The 15,456-nt window shown below is 35.6% G+C and overlaps 1 protein-coding gene across 2 annotated transcripts; it reads right to left on the bottom strand.

The window, feature by feature from the left end:
* Window positions 1–7,297: 7,297 nt before the first annotated feature.
* KERA (keratocan) lies at window positions 7,298–15,057 on the bottom strand. Of its 2 annotated transcripts, XM_008503201.1 has the most exons (4): window positions 14,988–15,057; window positions 14,773–14,867; window positions 12,578–13,470; window positions 7,298–7,811 (listed from the first exon to the last, which is right to left on the bottom strand). In XM_008503201.1, the coding sequence occupies exons 3-4, from the start codon at window positions 13,461–13,463 to the stop codon at window positions 7,639–7,641; spliced, it is 1,059 nt and encodes a 352-aa protein (XP_008501423.1). In that variant the 5' UTR covers window positions 13,464–13,470; window positions 14,773–14,867; window positions 14,988–15,057; the 3' UTR covers window positions 7,298–7,638. The 2 variants fall into 2 exon arrangements, with proteins under 2 accessions (XP_008501423.1, XP_030315180.1); XM_030459320.1 differs by lacking the exon at window positions 14,773–14,867 and having other exon boundaries at window positions 7,425–7,811; window positions 14,988–14,999.
* Window positions 15,058–15,456: the final 399 nt, after the last annotated feature.

Here is a 15,456-nt window from a genome sequence, read left to right as displayed (position 1 = left end):
TTCTTTTTCACTTTTCTCATCCTCTCTTTAGCTTCATGTCCTTCCTTATCAAATCCAGGTTATATTTGTGATATAGCAAATGACAAACACAGTTGCTTTATTACTTGACCAAATATTGTCCACATCAAAAGCCTTTTTATACATATTAGAGTACTGTGCAAACCTGATAATAGCTACATTTAGGCTCCTGCACAGATATTTTTAAGTCTAAGAATTCTCCATTAACAGGTTGTTTTTTGCAATTAAAATACTATAAGATATTTGGGTTTGTTTTGGTTTTTTTTTTTCAACAGGAAAAGAGCATCAATGTGGCATAGACTAATAACTCTCTCTAAGTAAAGAATACCACCCGCAGCCATTTTGACTGGAATCTGTTAATCTGTGTCCCATTTGTTTGTATGATCATTTCACAGATAAACAAGCTTTATCACACCCCTTTCCACACTGTGTGTATCTGCTCACAGTTCAGAACTGACAGCATAACTCCATAATCTGGTGATGGAGATGGGAAACACTTCCTTGCAGTGCTTTCAGCTTTTTTTTAAACATAGAAGATTCTGCCCTGAGGATTTACTCTCTTGAAATAATGGGAATTTCCATTCCCAGCAAAGAAGTAGACTGCAGTCACCAGCTCAGACAACCTTCATTTCTTCAAGCATTTTGTTGAATTAAAAACTATCTTAGAATTCAAATATGTGTCATGTACACATGCAGAGAACAGGGACAATTTAGAAATTATAAAGTTTTCATTTCGATGAGATGCAAATACTGAATACGAAATGTGTCTTCTAGCAGATCAATGTGAAAAGACTTATCTAAAATATTTTGAATTGTCTGCTAATATTAAGATATTCTTGTTCAAAGTTTATTTTCTTTTAAATGCAGCACATTCATCCATCAGAACTGTTATCTAAGCCGTTTCAGTAATGATGAGAAAGTAATGAAAACTATAGTGCTATTTGACATACTTTCCCTGAAAACAATAACAAATTGCAAAGGATAAACCAGGAGGGTTTTGATTTTTTTTCTTTTAAAACATAGAATATATGTTTACATGATCCTTCAGCAGCACTTCTAACTCCTGAGCTGTCTTTAAACAGTTTCTAGAGACTTGGTGGAGTTGACTAATGACTGCTTAGGCTTTCTTGCAATGGTCAGTATGAAAAAAGATCAGTGCCACAAACTCATTTCTGTCACCAACCTACTGTTTACCTCTGATAAAGTAAACAACAAAGAAAAAATCCTTACAAATTATCAGAAAACCTTGCAAAAGTTAAGTTGGTCTGTGCAGTCAAAAGAGCAAATATTGAGGAAAAAATTTCCATCTCTACGTTTTTAGCTTTCAACGGTTTCTTCTTTCTGAAGTTCCTCTGGTTTTATGCCTTAGCAATGAACTGCCTGAATTTCATGTGCAGGTTACCAAAGATCTTTTTTCTGTCTACACTAACGAGTTGAACTAGCATGCCTCAGGAGGCAGCTGCAGGAGATCATTAAGTGGACTCAGTGGTAAACTGCACTGAAGCAGCTGAGATTGAGGTAGTCACCATGTCAATAGTTCTGTTCCTCAAGTTACTGATTATAGATAATTTCAGTTTAAATTAAAAAAAAATAAGAAAAAGAAAAAAAAGTAAAAAAAAAAATTGATATTTTAAGTCCTGTTACACAAGGATGAAGTATAATATTATAAACCCCATGAAAGTTTAAAATCCAAAAGGAATTAAGGAATTCTTTATTTATTTTTTCAATGGCCTTTCCCTACCCTCTTTTGTTTAGACATCTCAATCTAAGATGCCTTTTCATGTCTCCATGAAAATTTCCCCAGTCAAACTAAGAGCCATCCTTCTTTTACCTCTCATTCAGACTGCCTTATGAGAATGGACGTGTAAAAACTGGGGTGTTTTTCACCAGGTATTTTATGGATATTATAACAGATCAATCTGTGAGGTTGGCTGCTTGAAGGACACATGAAAAGGAGGGAGATAACTATTTTCAAAACCCATTTGCCCTCCAGAATGCTTGCAGCTCCCACCTAAGAAAGACTGTTTGCTGGCATTAATATAGATGAATCTGTGGACTTGTTATCAAAAAGTTAGGTTTTATTTTCTTTATTTCTGAATTTGATAGAGGTGTTATATGGATCTAATGTGCCAAGTAGAATACATCAGCCAGGCTTTTGGACTCCAATTAGTATTAGGATACTCCAACCTGCTAAAGTCTGGAACAAATTAAAACACTATGGGGTTTTCTTTTTCATTGCCGTGATCCTCACACAGACAGAGATAATTGTTTGGAGTTTGTTTGGATTTTTTTTATGTTTGTCTCATATAGAAGTAAAACTTTGCCCCAATCATATCTTCATCTCTGTCTGACTTGTGCTGGATGATTTTGTGCTCTGTGTGTTTATGATAAAATGGATTTCATTTAGCTTTTGAACCCATCTTGCCTTGATTCCTATCACTCAAGTTCAACCTTTTCATAACTCTAAGCTCCTAGGTGCCAACTTTAGCTCCTCAGACAAAAGTCATTCCTTCATCAGCCCAGATGAACCATCTTAGAAGCAGCCCAGCAGCAACTGGGCTGTTCTCAGTCTTTTTTGCTTGAAGTGTCAGTTGTAAAAAGAAACAAATTTAGGATTCACACAACATAGTGAATCTCAGGTCTGGTGCTCAAAACAGCCTCCTCAAGGAAAAAATATCTACACTCCAGTTGATTCTGGTGCTGATTCAGATGAAGATTTGAGCCTAGATCCTGTAACATTCCATACTCATTGGCAGGGTAGAGAAACTGGATTATTTCAAGTTCTGAAACAAAGCAGGGCATAACAAGGAGGTTACCCTCCTTGAAATAGGCTTCCTACTAGGAGGAGATTGATTTCAGAAATCCCAGGGTTTTAGAAACAGAATTATTAAATAATGGTGAACAGTTTTAATTTATTATTTTTAAAATCATTATTTCCTATGGTTGAAACCAGTTTCATATTTTTTCTTAATTTACTAGTAATTCAGAAAACCTGTGACAGAGCATTTTAATGAATAAATAAGTTATTGGAAAAGCCTAGCTTCACTGAGAGCTGCTGATCCCACATGTAACTTTCACTACCCAGGCCCCTAATTAGAAACAGCTTTGGTCTGTGGGAGATGTTATTACAGTTTCTTCACTAATTTTCCTACAGAAAAGACTCGGGGACTTTGAAAAGAGATTTCCAGAAATACCTTACCTACCTACCCAGCATGAGCCTGGGTTGGTGCAGGTGCCTAGGAGGAGGTGTGAGCAAGCAGGACAGTGATTCCCCTAGAGAAACCCAAATGCAACTGAATTGCCAGGAAACAGATGAACTCTGAAATGCTTAAGCTAAAAAACCCTGAAGAAACAAAACTAAGATAAGCTGATAGGCAGATAGGTTGGCACATAGAAAGAATAGTACTAACACACCAAGAACAAGGCTCAGAAGGATTATTACTTCTACTAATGGGGAAGAAGGTAAACTAGCTAAGGTGGAATATGATGCAAATAATGCAAATTGCTTCATGCACTTGACCTTGTTGCTACAACTACTGTTGAAGTTGCTAGCACTGCTCCTGATATTGCACAGACTGTATAGTGCTTTGTAGAGCTACCCTTTGTCTTCTGACAGGTAAGACATTTTTTGGGGAAAAATGGAATGGTTGGAGAAGCTTTTATTCAGGAGGAGGATGTTTACTTGCTGATTTCAACAATCCAAGGATTCTCTGCCACACACAGCAGGAGGGGGATCTTAGCTGCTCAACAACCAACACAGTTTACAGAAATCACAGAATATTAGGGGTTGGAAGGGACCTTGAAAGACCATCATGTTACAGTAATCTGATTCCAGATAGATGATGAAAATAGATGCACTATAATATCATGAAGTATTTTTTCTAGGTTGGAAAAATGACAGCAAGTATTTTTGGCAAATGTTGGAAACCATTTGGGTGCAGCAAGGGTGAATGCAAATCCCTTCAGTGACACAGGATATGTGTTGGAGCTAATAATTACAAATGTGCTTCCTAGTTGTCTTCCAGATTTATACCTCTAAGTGCTGGTGTTTCTTCCTTCAAGTGTCACACAAGCTGTTGTGGTCACTGGCTTCTCTGAAGATTTGTGTTGTAGTAGCATTTTTAATTTAAAATGTTGAAAAGGAAAGCATTAGTGAACTGTTTGGATTATTGAGAAAGAAACAGAAAATACTAGAAAAGACTATGGAGCAGGGAGATTCATGCATGTGGCTGAATTTTTAACAATCCTGGTAGCATCTATAAAGGACTTTTCTTCCTGCAGAGCCAGCTGTGTTATAAACACACAAAATGTTTTGATAGATCCATCATTCAACCTTGAGACAAGCCAGCAAACATGGCAGAAACTTCTGGGTATTTCTCTGTTCACCTCTCACTTTGCTTTAATGCTTTTCTTTACAGAGCAACTGCCTATACACTGGGCTCACGTGATAGTACGTCTCTATTAATGACCCTAATTTCAAAATTACCTTACATGCAATATGAATTTCTGGTGAAGCACGGGATGTTTGTGGCTTGGTTAGAGATTGACCATAACTACAGTGTTCTTAAGGTGATCTGCTTTGCTCTCATCTTTTCAAACTCATAAATGTCTTTGTTCCTGTACATGATATTCCGTTCAAAACTTTAATGTGCTCTGGCAATTAAGTGAAACATGTCAATTTTCTGAAGGCAGCTGTGGGTTCAGGCAGGGCAGCTGAGAGGTCTGTTCCTCCCTCCTTGCAATGGAAAAGACAGAAATTTTTTCAGAATCAGGAAATATCAGTGGGGAGTCTTACACCAGCCCTGGGTTAAGAAAGAATTAACATGAGACTTCCAAGCACAGTGCTTCTTACATTGTTTTAGTGACTCTCTCCATAGGGAAAAGGCCCCTGTTTTTTACATTTCCTTTACAGCGTTCTAGCATGACAAATGTATTGAATTAGATGTGGCTGAAAGCCTACATTGTTTAGTCCCACACAATAATGCATTTTAACCTCACTATTATACTGTGAGGGGAAATTTTGCCAAGTTTCCCAGAATGTTTAAGAACATTAAGACTTGCAGATAGAGACATGCATGCAGTAAAATAGCTTAAACCAGCCAGGGTTGATTTATCTTGTGAAGGTCACTGCAGTAACTATGGTTTTCATTCTACTTCATACTGCTGGCTCCGGGAGAGGAAATCAAGATGGTAGAAATTAGCCTAAATGAGAATACTTAGGATTTTCTCTTTATTAAACAGTTCCCATATGTGGAGTCAGTGTGCTGCATCAAAAGCATAGAACACAAAGCACTTTGCAGAAGCAGATCTTTAACCCAATAAATGTTCATCCTAGTACACATCAAGAATTTCCATCATCACACAGATTAACTGGGATTTGACAGAGGCAAGTCTTGAGCATTAATCTACATGTGTCTAAAGATTGTTCCATAAGATAATACTGACCTTTGAAAAACTAATTTATTAAGCTTTCCACCCTAAAGTGGATTGGAAAGACATGTTAATATCAAGCCAGATGTTGGAATATAACTGCTAAAAGTTATTTCATCAGATGATGTGCTGCTGATTACGTCACATAATGTTTGTATCAAGAAAACTGAGTACCTTGATGATCCATTTCCCTTTATGATTTTACATATCATCCCTTCTTGATGCTTGACATCTCTTTGGGAAAGAGATAGTCTTTACTGGTTCATTGTGGACAAAATGCCTAAAAGGGTAAAACTTTTTGGTTAGAATTTCAAGACTTTGTTTAATGATTAGTTACAACAGTAAATAATGTCAATAATATGCAAATGTGTCTGCAAATATTCACATTGGAGTATGTAAATTTGTTTTTTGATTAAAGTAGAAATTAGTTTTCAGGTAGAAGCACATAATTGTTGTTATAATTTAATTAGCAACATTGTCACATGACTTCTTTTTTTCCCCCCAAATAAATTAGTACGATATTGTTGAGTAAAGAACATAAACATGCATATATATGGTAGAGTATTTTAAATTCCATAATAGAGTATTTTAAATTCCATAATTTTTCATATAATGTGGTCACAGAGGTACAGAAAATATTTGCTAAAAGAGAAGGAATTTCTCAGCAATCAAAAAATAAATGTTTTCATGGTAGGATTTTAAATGGGCTATCTCTATGATGAATTTCTGTACTGGATTATTTCCACAAGTGCACTGAAGCAGAATAAGGCCTGGTTCTCAGATAAAAAAAGACTGAATGTTAAACATTTAGTTCTTGACCCTTTTAAAAATGTATTTTTAAGAAAGTGCTTCATCTTCAAAGTTATACCACATGCATAGTCTCTAAATGCTTGTTACTGAGGCCAGTCTAAATATGTTAGAAATAGATGCAAGCTAGCAAAGAGCTATTAATTGCTTCCATCTACAAACATGAGAAAAATAAAATCAACGGTGGATAAATAGCCTCTTGTGCTAGCTATCAGAAATAAAAATGTTATCCTCTCCCAGTGAATAGTTGACTCTAATACTCGTCTACTGCAATTCCATTATCTTACTGGCAATCATGGAAATATGATTAAAAAAAACATAGCCAGATTTCATAAAAAGATGCACTCTACCTTGTTAGTGAATTGTGAATGCACTGTATTCTAAATACCTGGACTTCTCTGAAATCCAGTGTTGCTATATACATGCATATGAGTCAGCAGACAGCTCAGTACTGCTCTGATTTGTCTCTATGTGTTTACTCTATTACAATTCCTATGCAAATATTTCAGTGGCTTAGTAAATAACTGTGAGTGGATGTAATATCTTAAGTTTCTCTTAACCCTCATTATATTAACTAGCCATTCCAATTTTTTTTAAATTATGTAGTCATAAATATTCTTGGTTTTATCTCTCAGTAAACTGCAATGAGTAAATTATTCAAATACTGTCCCAAAGCTGCAGGTAGCAATGGTGTAAAAACTAGAAATGGAACACTGATGAATGAAATAACAGAAAACTGTCATGTGGGTAGACTGAGATTTTGTCTCATATTCCTTTGTTCCTAGGTTTGAATTGGATCAGTGTATATTAATTCTAAGATCATATACTGAATAAATCCATACAATAATATATGTTCAGGATATTGCTTTGAACTCTGAGCCTCATATATTTCATGCATTAAAAGTATCAGTCTTCAAAAGATGACAGCAATTCATGACTTATTTACATATTAAGTGGTTGTTTACCATTAGTCACAGTCTTAAAAAAGACAGTGGCAAGTTCTGACAACTAGTAGTCATGCAAATCATGATTTTTCTAATATATATATGTAGCAATGATGTGAACAGGAGAGACATTCTAGTATTTCAAAAGAAAGACTTAGTAGATAAGAATTTATTTTGGAATATTTGGAATCTTACACAGATGATCAATATATTCCCACTAGGAATCCTAGGTAAAGTGTTAAGCACATGTTTCATGTTCATCCAAAAATCTCTTCTGAAAGAAGAACAATCTTTTCAGCTGTACTAAAGAAATAAGCAAAGTAAAAATGAAAGTAAAAATAAAGCTGTTAATTCTGAATTTATGACTTAGAACAAGTTTCATTCCAGCAAAACTTGTATCCTGACACTCTCACAGCACGGGAGTGACACTGTGATATCTTTATATGACAACAGCTTGAAGTAGTCGGAAACATATCATGATGTCCAGGGGGATTGGAGGTTGAATTTCATTTCCATCCAGGCGAAGGTATCGAAGGCGAGGGATGTTGCCATGGAAACCATAGTCTTCTGCTACAGCAATTGAGACTGGGCATATTTGAGTACCATTGACACCTGAAAATGTAGATCAACATGTTAGGTAATTTCCAATGGAAAAGTTCATTAAGATAAAATTAATCCAGAAAACCAATAAAAGAGGTTTCCTATTACATTTTTGTGGAGATACTTAAAAGTTAACTGCTTTTTTTTTTGATGAGCAAAAAAATCTTATCATTTTAACATGATGTAATCTAGGCCAGTGAATCCCATTTTAATTCTGCTGTAATTATTAATAAAGGCCACTAGATGCATAATTTTTCCTTGGACAGAAAGGAAACTAGACAACTGCTGGGAAACATTGAGAAACAGCTCTCTGCCCCCAGAGAGAAGAAACCAGGTTAATTCTAAAGTATATGGAACATCGTATTGCGATGAGAGTACATTACTTTGGGGTTATAGTATTATCTAATAAAGATCTTTCATTCAAAATTGTAACAGTATAATATCAAAGGAGCTTTTAGTACAGTGTCTGTAACTTCCAGATCTGTAGTCTCCTGTTTTCTCAAATGATTCAGTATAGCGGGTTGTAATTGTAAGAATATAACATGTGCAACGGAATAATTTTTTCCTAATCTGAAATCTTAGAAATCCTTAATACTCCTAATGAACAACACATAGCTTCTTTCAATTCACATTAAATTTGAAACTATGGGTTAAATAGTTACCCATTTTCATAAAGTATGAATAGATTGCTTTCTTTATGTTGTCTCCCCTAAGTCACTTCTGTCGCTTGGCTAAAATACTTTTCATGTTTTGTATTCAGCTGTTGAATGGTGAGGCTGCCACTACCCTATTCCAGTCTCAAAATGGCCTTATTGTAGAAAATACTGAAATGGTGTTCGCTTATGAAAGCTGTTGATCAAATTATGGTGTTTTGTAATTGACCTGACTGCTACCTTGTTGACCCCATCTGAGAAAAAATGGATGACTGGGTAATGTGTGCATAACAGATTTTTTTTTAGAACATTTTGTTTTTAACAGGGAAAAGAAAATCTTTCTACCATTTTGTTCTCATATTTAGCAATGATAATACAAACACTTCTTTTGATTACAATCCCAAAAATTGGTCCAATGTTATAATGAAAAAAAAAACAACCCAACCTCTTTTTCTTTTTTTTTTCTCCCAAAAGAAAAATCCCTATTTTGAAAAACTGCCCAGATGTTTGTTTGCAACATCTTGGAACTGAACTTCATCTTTGTCATGAGAACTAGATGAATACATCTAGTTGGCCTAGGCCTTAAACTTTTATCATATTCTTGATATCAAAATGTCTTTGCCTGTGTTGCAAAATTTGATTAATGTTTGTAAAAAATGTTATATTCTTGGAAAAAACCAACTACAACTTATTTTTCTGTATGAAGCTCTGAAGCTAGAAGCTCCATTATGAAGGAGGTTATTAAAAATTTTACAAGTGTATAAAGACTGTGTAGCAGAAAATATCTGCCTTGTAAGGTCAGCACTACTGTCCTTAGGAGACAAGATGGCTTCAAGTCTAAAGTCTAAAACTCTGTGTTTTCTGACCTAGAAACTATCTCAATGCAGTAGCTTTCACTGGGTTAATTACTACAACCTTACAGTGTGGCAGTAGTTATCTAACTACAGACCAGCTATGAAGGAGTTATTTCCTAACGATTATGGTTTAGATTTTTATTGTTCTCATGAGCAGTAAATCCTACCCAAACTTTCAGAGGAGTATAAAACTCTTTCCTCTCTATCTCTTGCAGTCCTGTTCATGGGTATATATTGATGAATTTTGTTTAATTACGAGGGATAGGGCAATCTACATGGGTACAATTCACCCTACCTAAACTGACCCATGCAGAATGTATCTTTTGGTCTAAGTAAACCATTTGGATTCTGTTTGTAAACTCTGGAGAGAGATGAACACTTTCAAAAGCTCCTTAAGATAAAATTTTTATCCCTCTGCAATATCCCTCTTTTTCCTTTAAATGAATATGCGGGCTGTCTGACTAACCCAAACTAGATCAAAAGTCTGTGATGGTTAATTCACATGTGAGTTCCACCTGTCATAAGCAATATTCTTAAGTGGTGTAATATTTAAAAATGAGACTCTGGAGCTGCTGTAAGGGAAAACTGCAGAAGAGGTTCTCATTAATGGCTAATACTGTATGTCTGCTGAAGAGTTGCAGAAGATCCTGCCTCTTTTCCAGCAAAATTTATGCTTTAGAAACAAAATAAACTGGGCTAGAGGATAGACATGGTCTGACATATACGAGTGTGAGGGTATTTCTGTTCTATTCTTTCAACCTCTACCTGCACTCCCTGTAGTGCAACTCAACTAGTTGGACTCCCTTTCTCCTTTTCACATAGTATTTAAGTGCAGCAGCCATGCTTACCTTCTGGGCTCCTCCAGCAATGAATACCAGCTATGGCTCAGGGATCTGACAATAGGTCAGTATCTGTAACCAGCCATTTCTTTCCAAATATCCTTTAATGGATTCTGATAGATTGGCATTGCTGTTTGGCCCAAGGACTTCTCCCTTTCTCTATACATGAAATAAAGTTAATTCAGAGGAGCTATGCCAATCTCCTAGTGTTGCTCTAAGGCAACTTACTATGCACTCCCTTTTATCCCTTCTTTGATAGCACTTTAAGGTCACCTGCTTTCCTTTTCTCTACATCATTGTTTCATGCCTTCTGTTCTTTGCTTCCTCTAGCACTTCCTTTTCCATCATCTGAAATCTTCCCAAAACCTTACATGTGTACCTCATAGTAAATATGCACAGATGTGTGGTTTAAAATGCCATGGAACCAGTGTGGTGTGTATCTGTTCTAGCCATAATTAGTCTTGGGCTTATATTGATTTTGCTTCCAAATTTCAAATTCTTTCCTCTGATCATTGAGATCCTTGAGGAAGGGAGCACAGAAAAAGTCCTGGTTCCACTGAGACCAATGATGAGGCCATAATCAACTGCACTAGGCTTCATGATATTGCCTTGTATCTTCATAAATGATTTCTGGGAAAATAAGGCCTTGGATTCACATGAAGAATGGATGTAATACAATAAAATACAATAAAAGGTAGGCAAATAGTATTTATATAGGAATGTTTCTACCTGAGTTCTTTGTTTTTATGAGGACTATTCTGTAGAGGACACAAAACCAGACTTTTACAGTTATTTTTCTTTCAAATCTCATATGTTGGTTATTTTAGAGTAATGACTAGTTATCAGCTTTCTGAGTTTCAGAAAGCAAAAATCTGCAGAATTAATGCCACATCTTATCACTCTTGTCTGATGAAATTATTTTCCTACTTTGTAATCTTAAAGGCCCTTTGAGATATCATCTATTAGAGCTGTGCCTCATGAAGACTATGTCATTATCATTTACCTTTTTAAAATATTTTTTGCTACTTTATATGTAGTTACTCTTTAAACACTACCAAGGCACAAAAAACTTCTTAAATTGGACAGTTTACATTCTGTTGATTTCAATCCACTCTGTCTCCATTTAAAGAGATAGGAGATAAAATTTGCACCTGAGGCCTCCAGTGAAGCAATTAAAATAAATCATTTTGTAACTAGGTAGAAACATATTTCATAAACTTGACATCTAATCGTTACATTTCTTGCAGGACACTTAAATATGTTCAAGTTGTAGAAAATACATTTTCCTTACAAGATTTCATACCTTTGTTTTGCAAAATGCAGCTATTAACCTAAATTATTAATAAGTTCCTTCCTTTGATATGTCCTTGTTTCATACAGAAGCCAAACCATTAATTTTAGTTTATTTGTGGACAACAGTGACACAAAACAGGAGTAAGGAACCATTTATTTACTACAGGAAGACAAATATAGAGAACGGATTACCTCTTCTGCAGTGATAAAGACAATCATCACTTTGATTTTGGCTTTTGGCATGAAATAAAGGATTTAAGGTCTATATAAGTAAGCAGATACTTTATCGAATGCCCCTAAGTATCACATCCCCACTGTACCTCTGTGATTCTAGAAGCAGTGCTAGAAGCAGAACTATGACATCACATCAGTTGCCTTGGGTACATCTTTTCTCATTTATACAAATTGGAAAATGTTAGATATTTGAGGGATTAAAACTTAATAACACAAAGTTTCTGTAAAGTCAGTGATAAGATTTTTCTTGAAGACTAAACCCAAATGTCTGTATTTTGCACACAGTAAAAAAAAAAAGAGATAGGGAGGATACTCGAGTCTGAAATGTTCAATGTCCACATTCTAATTAGTTAACTTTTAAGTATATTTTGTTGACTATAGTCAACATTTTGTTCTGTTTTAACGGTGCCTCAGTCATACAGATGTAGCTTGAAGACTACTTTGTTGCACCCACTTCAACTTTTTTGTTTGGTTTTTTTGTTTTTGTTGTTGGTTTGTGGGGTTTTTTAATTTTGGTTTGGTTTGGTTTTTTATATTTCTTGCTTATTTAATCCTAACCTTTCTGAGGGAAACGTAATCTGTTCCCACAAATGGTTATTGGCATGTATATAGCAAAATGTGAATGCACAAATTCTCCTTAGTCCACTGATATTTCTGATCTGCTTGCAAAATGTTTTTCCTATGTGCATATGAACACTTTTCACATGTGGTATTACTTCCATGCACATATTTGACTGTCATATTCTAGACCTGACTTAAAAACTGGCCTGTGGGAGGTCTTCATCTCCCTGTAATCTACAGCACTCTTTCAATCTCTTTACTTCAAAGAGAATTTTTTGCATGTAAGTTGACCTTTTGAAATAGCTATGTCTTGGTAGGATCCCACACAAACAATACACACTTACTTCTGATCCTGTTGTGATCAAGGTGAAGGTGCTCAAGATGAGCATTGATTGGTGGAATTTTAGTGAGCTGGTTGTGAGACAGCTGTAGATCTAGAATAGATGATGCATTAAACCCACTGGAGGGAATACCAGCATCAGATAACTTATTGTAGTTCAGCCTAAGGAAAGTCACTTTGGGTATTGCAGTGAAGTAATTTTCTGGTATTACTTCAATGGAGTTGTTGTCCAGAAACAGCTGCAGTGTGTTAGCTGGAAGGCTTAAAGGCATTTTCTTGAGTGAATTTTTTGCTATGTTGAGTTGCATGAGATTGCTGAGTCCCTGGAAGGTGTCACTTTGAAGAGCGCTGTCCAACAAACTGTTCTGGTGCAGATCTAACATAGTCAGGTTTTCCAAGTTGCTGAAGACTCCTTCTGGGATTCTGGAGATTTTATTCCTTGCCAGCCTTAGCTGTTCCAGCCCCACTGGTAACGGGGCAGGCACCTCTTCCAATTCATTGTCTTCAAGGAATAAATAAAGCAGCCTTTTCAGCTTGCTCAGCGCACCGTTCTCGATTCCACTGTTGGTGATCTTATTCTTATTCAGGTTTATCCATCTCAGATGAGTGGCGTTCACAAAAGGCTTCTCTGAAACTGTTTCAATTAGGTTGTTTTGAAGATAGAGATACCAAATTCTTGCTGGGATTGGAGGTATTTCTTTAAGTCCTTTGTTATCACAGTATAATGCATTGGGGAAACTGGGAGGACAAAAGCACTCTCGTGGACACTCAGAAGTGAAGTGAGACCAATGGTCAGGACCCAGATCATCATATACTTGCCTCACAGTTCGAGACCACACAGAATTGACCAAGACCAAGAGAAAAAAGCTTGTGTAGACTTTTAGAGTCATTGTTTGCCTTGGAAGGGGAGAAAAAAAAAAATGATCTGTCTCTCAACAGAACTCTCAGCATGATAGATTAACAAAGCAGCATTGCACAGCAAATAATATCTCCTTTATAAAGAGCCAAATTTTGTCCTCTGTGGTATTATTACCTATGGTATTTTAAGGAAAAACTGGACAGTCATATAAGAACTATAAACTATGATATGTTGAAGCACATTTCCTTGATTCAATTTAGACTCCATATTGACTACCAGTTTAACTGATGTTCATGAATGTGTAATTTCAAAGAACCTGAAAACACAGATCCTTTTTCTGAATTAAATCAATGCTTCTCATAAATTTGTTTAAGTTTTCGTGTACAGAGCTATAAACTGCTTTATATAATGTACCATCTTCAGTAAAACTATTGCTGTTGTGATGATATAAATACTGTTGTACTCAGTCTTTCTCCTTTGAAAATTAATCATACCCCCTTTTCTGTTTTTCTGCTTTTGTAAATTCTAATGGCATCTGGATCAGATTTTCCCTTCTCTCATCACAGAAAAGTGAAAGATCAAAGAGTGTTTTAACAGCTGTCTGTTGGGCATGTTCTTAAAAAGCTTGGAGGGGATATGTTTGCGTAATCCATTCCCTTCCTTTATTTACTCTGTCTTATCCAAAGTTATGAATATCCCTCTTCTAAAGCAATCAACCAAGACAAATGTCTGATCTAAATGACACAACAAGTCCTAAGCAAATTGTATCATATACATTCATGCACCTTTGATCTATTTTACCTATTTAACTACTTGCTTTGTTTAGCCTCTTTGACCATCTAACAATGAACAAAATCATCAGTGATAATTTGCTCCAAAGAGAAACATTTGTGTAGTACAAAAACAGTGCTTCATGAACTCTGTTATCTTGCTTGCTTGCTGATAGACATTAGCAAGCATTTTGCAGTGCAGAGGCAATAAACTGATAGCTGATATTTCTGGTTGAAATTAGAAAGTTATTTTTGTCAAAACGTGCTTAAATAAAAATCAAATTCTCTCATGAGGTTAATGCACCTGTAGGGTTAAGATCTCAGTTACGTTGCTGCATATGATATATAGTAAGTTAACAGTTTTCAAAAATTTTATTAGCAGTAACAAGAGCAGTATACTACAGATCTTTCAGTCTCAGAAACTGCTATCTGGAAGCATTCCAAAAAAGGGCAGATGAAATATTTCTAAAGAATAACATCTCTGATTTACACAGTGAAATGGCACTTTCTCACTGTGTGAATATTCATAACCTTAGCAACATTTAAAAAAATAAATATACAATAATTTACCTTGTTAGTCAAGTTTCTGGAGCTATCTGAAACCAGTTAGAAATCACTGTAAATTCACCCCCTTTGGCTGCTAACCACTGTGTTTTCTTCCAGTCCTCCTAAGATTTAATTGCATATAAAACATGAAGTAGATGTTAGTATTCCCAGATGTATTACTACACCCACCTTATTAGCTATTGTTTCTAATTTGACATTGCTTCAGAGTTTGGGCTTACCTCAGCTTTCTTGGGTCTTCTTCTCTTTCTATTGGTCACTGTTGTTAGACTGTAATAGCTTGAGTCAAGCTACAAGCCTGTTCTAGGAACACAGCCTAATATATACGCATCAGTGGCTACAGCTTTTAACCCCTAAAATAACTAAGGCACCTCAGCACCTAGGCAGGGACAGAGAGAAAATCCTGACTTTAATACCAAGCAGCCACAGAACTGAGAGCATTTGAATTTTACGTTTTAGCAGATGAGAGGAATAGATGAAACCAGATGACACAGGTAACACAAAATATACCTTTAATCCAATTTTTTTTTTGTCAGGAGATTCTTTACACGCAAAACTCACATCATAATTCATTCTCATAATACCTGAACTGGCCACAGAGAATTGAAACCAGTGCCATCTGTTTCTGCGGAAATATTTTATTTGATTTTTATCAGATGCAGATGCTACCATGCCATTTAAAGTCATAAT

This window comes from Calypte anna, chromosome 1, assembly GCF_003957555.1.
Source record: "Calypte anna isolate BGI_N300 chromosome 1, bCalAnn1_v1.p, whole genome shotgun sequence".
Lineage (NCBI taxonomy): Eukaryota > Metazoa > Chordata > Aves > Apodiformes > Trochilidae > Calypte > Calypte anna.
Note: the sequence above shows the minus strand (reverse complement) of the source record. Positions and strands in the feature narration are given on the sequence as shown.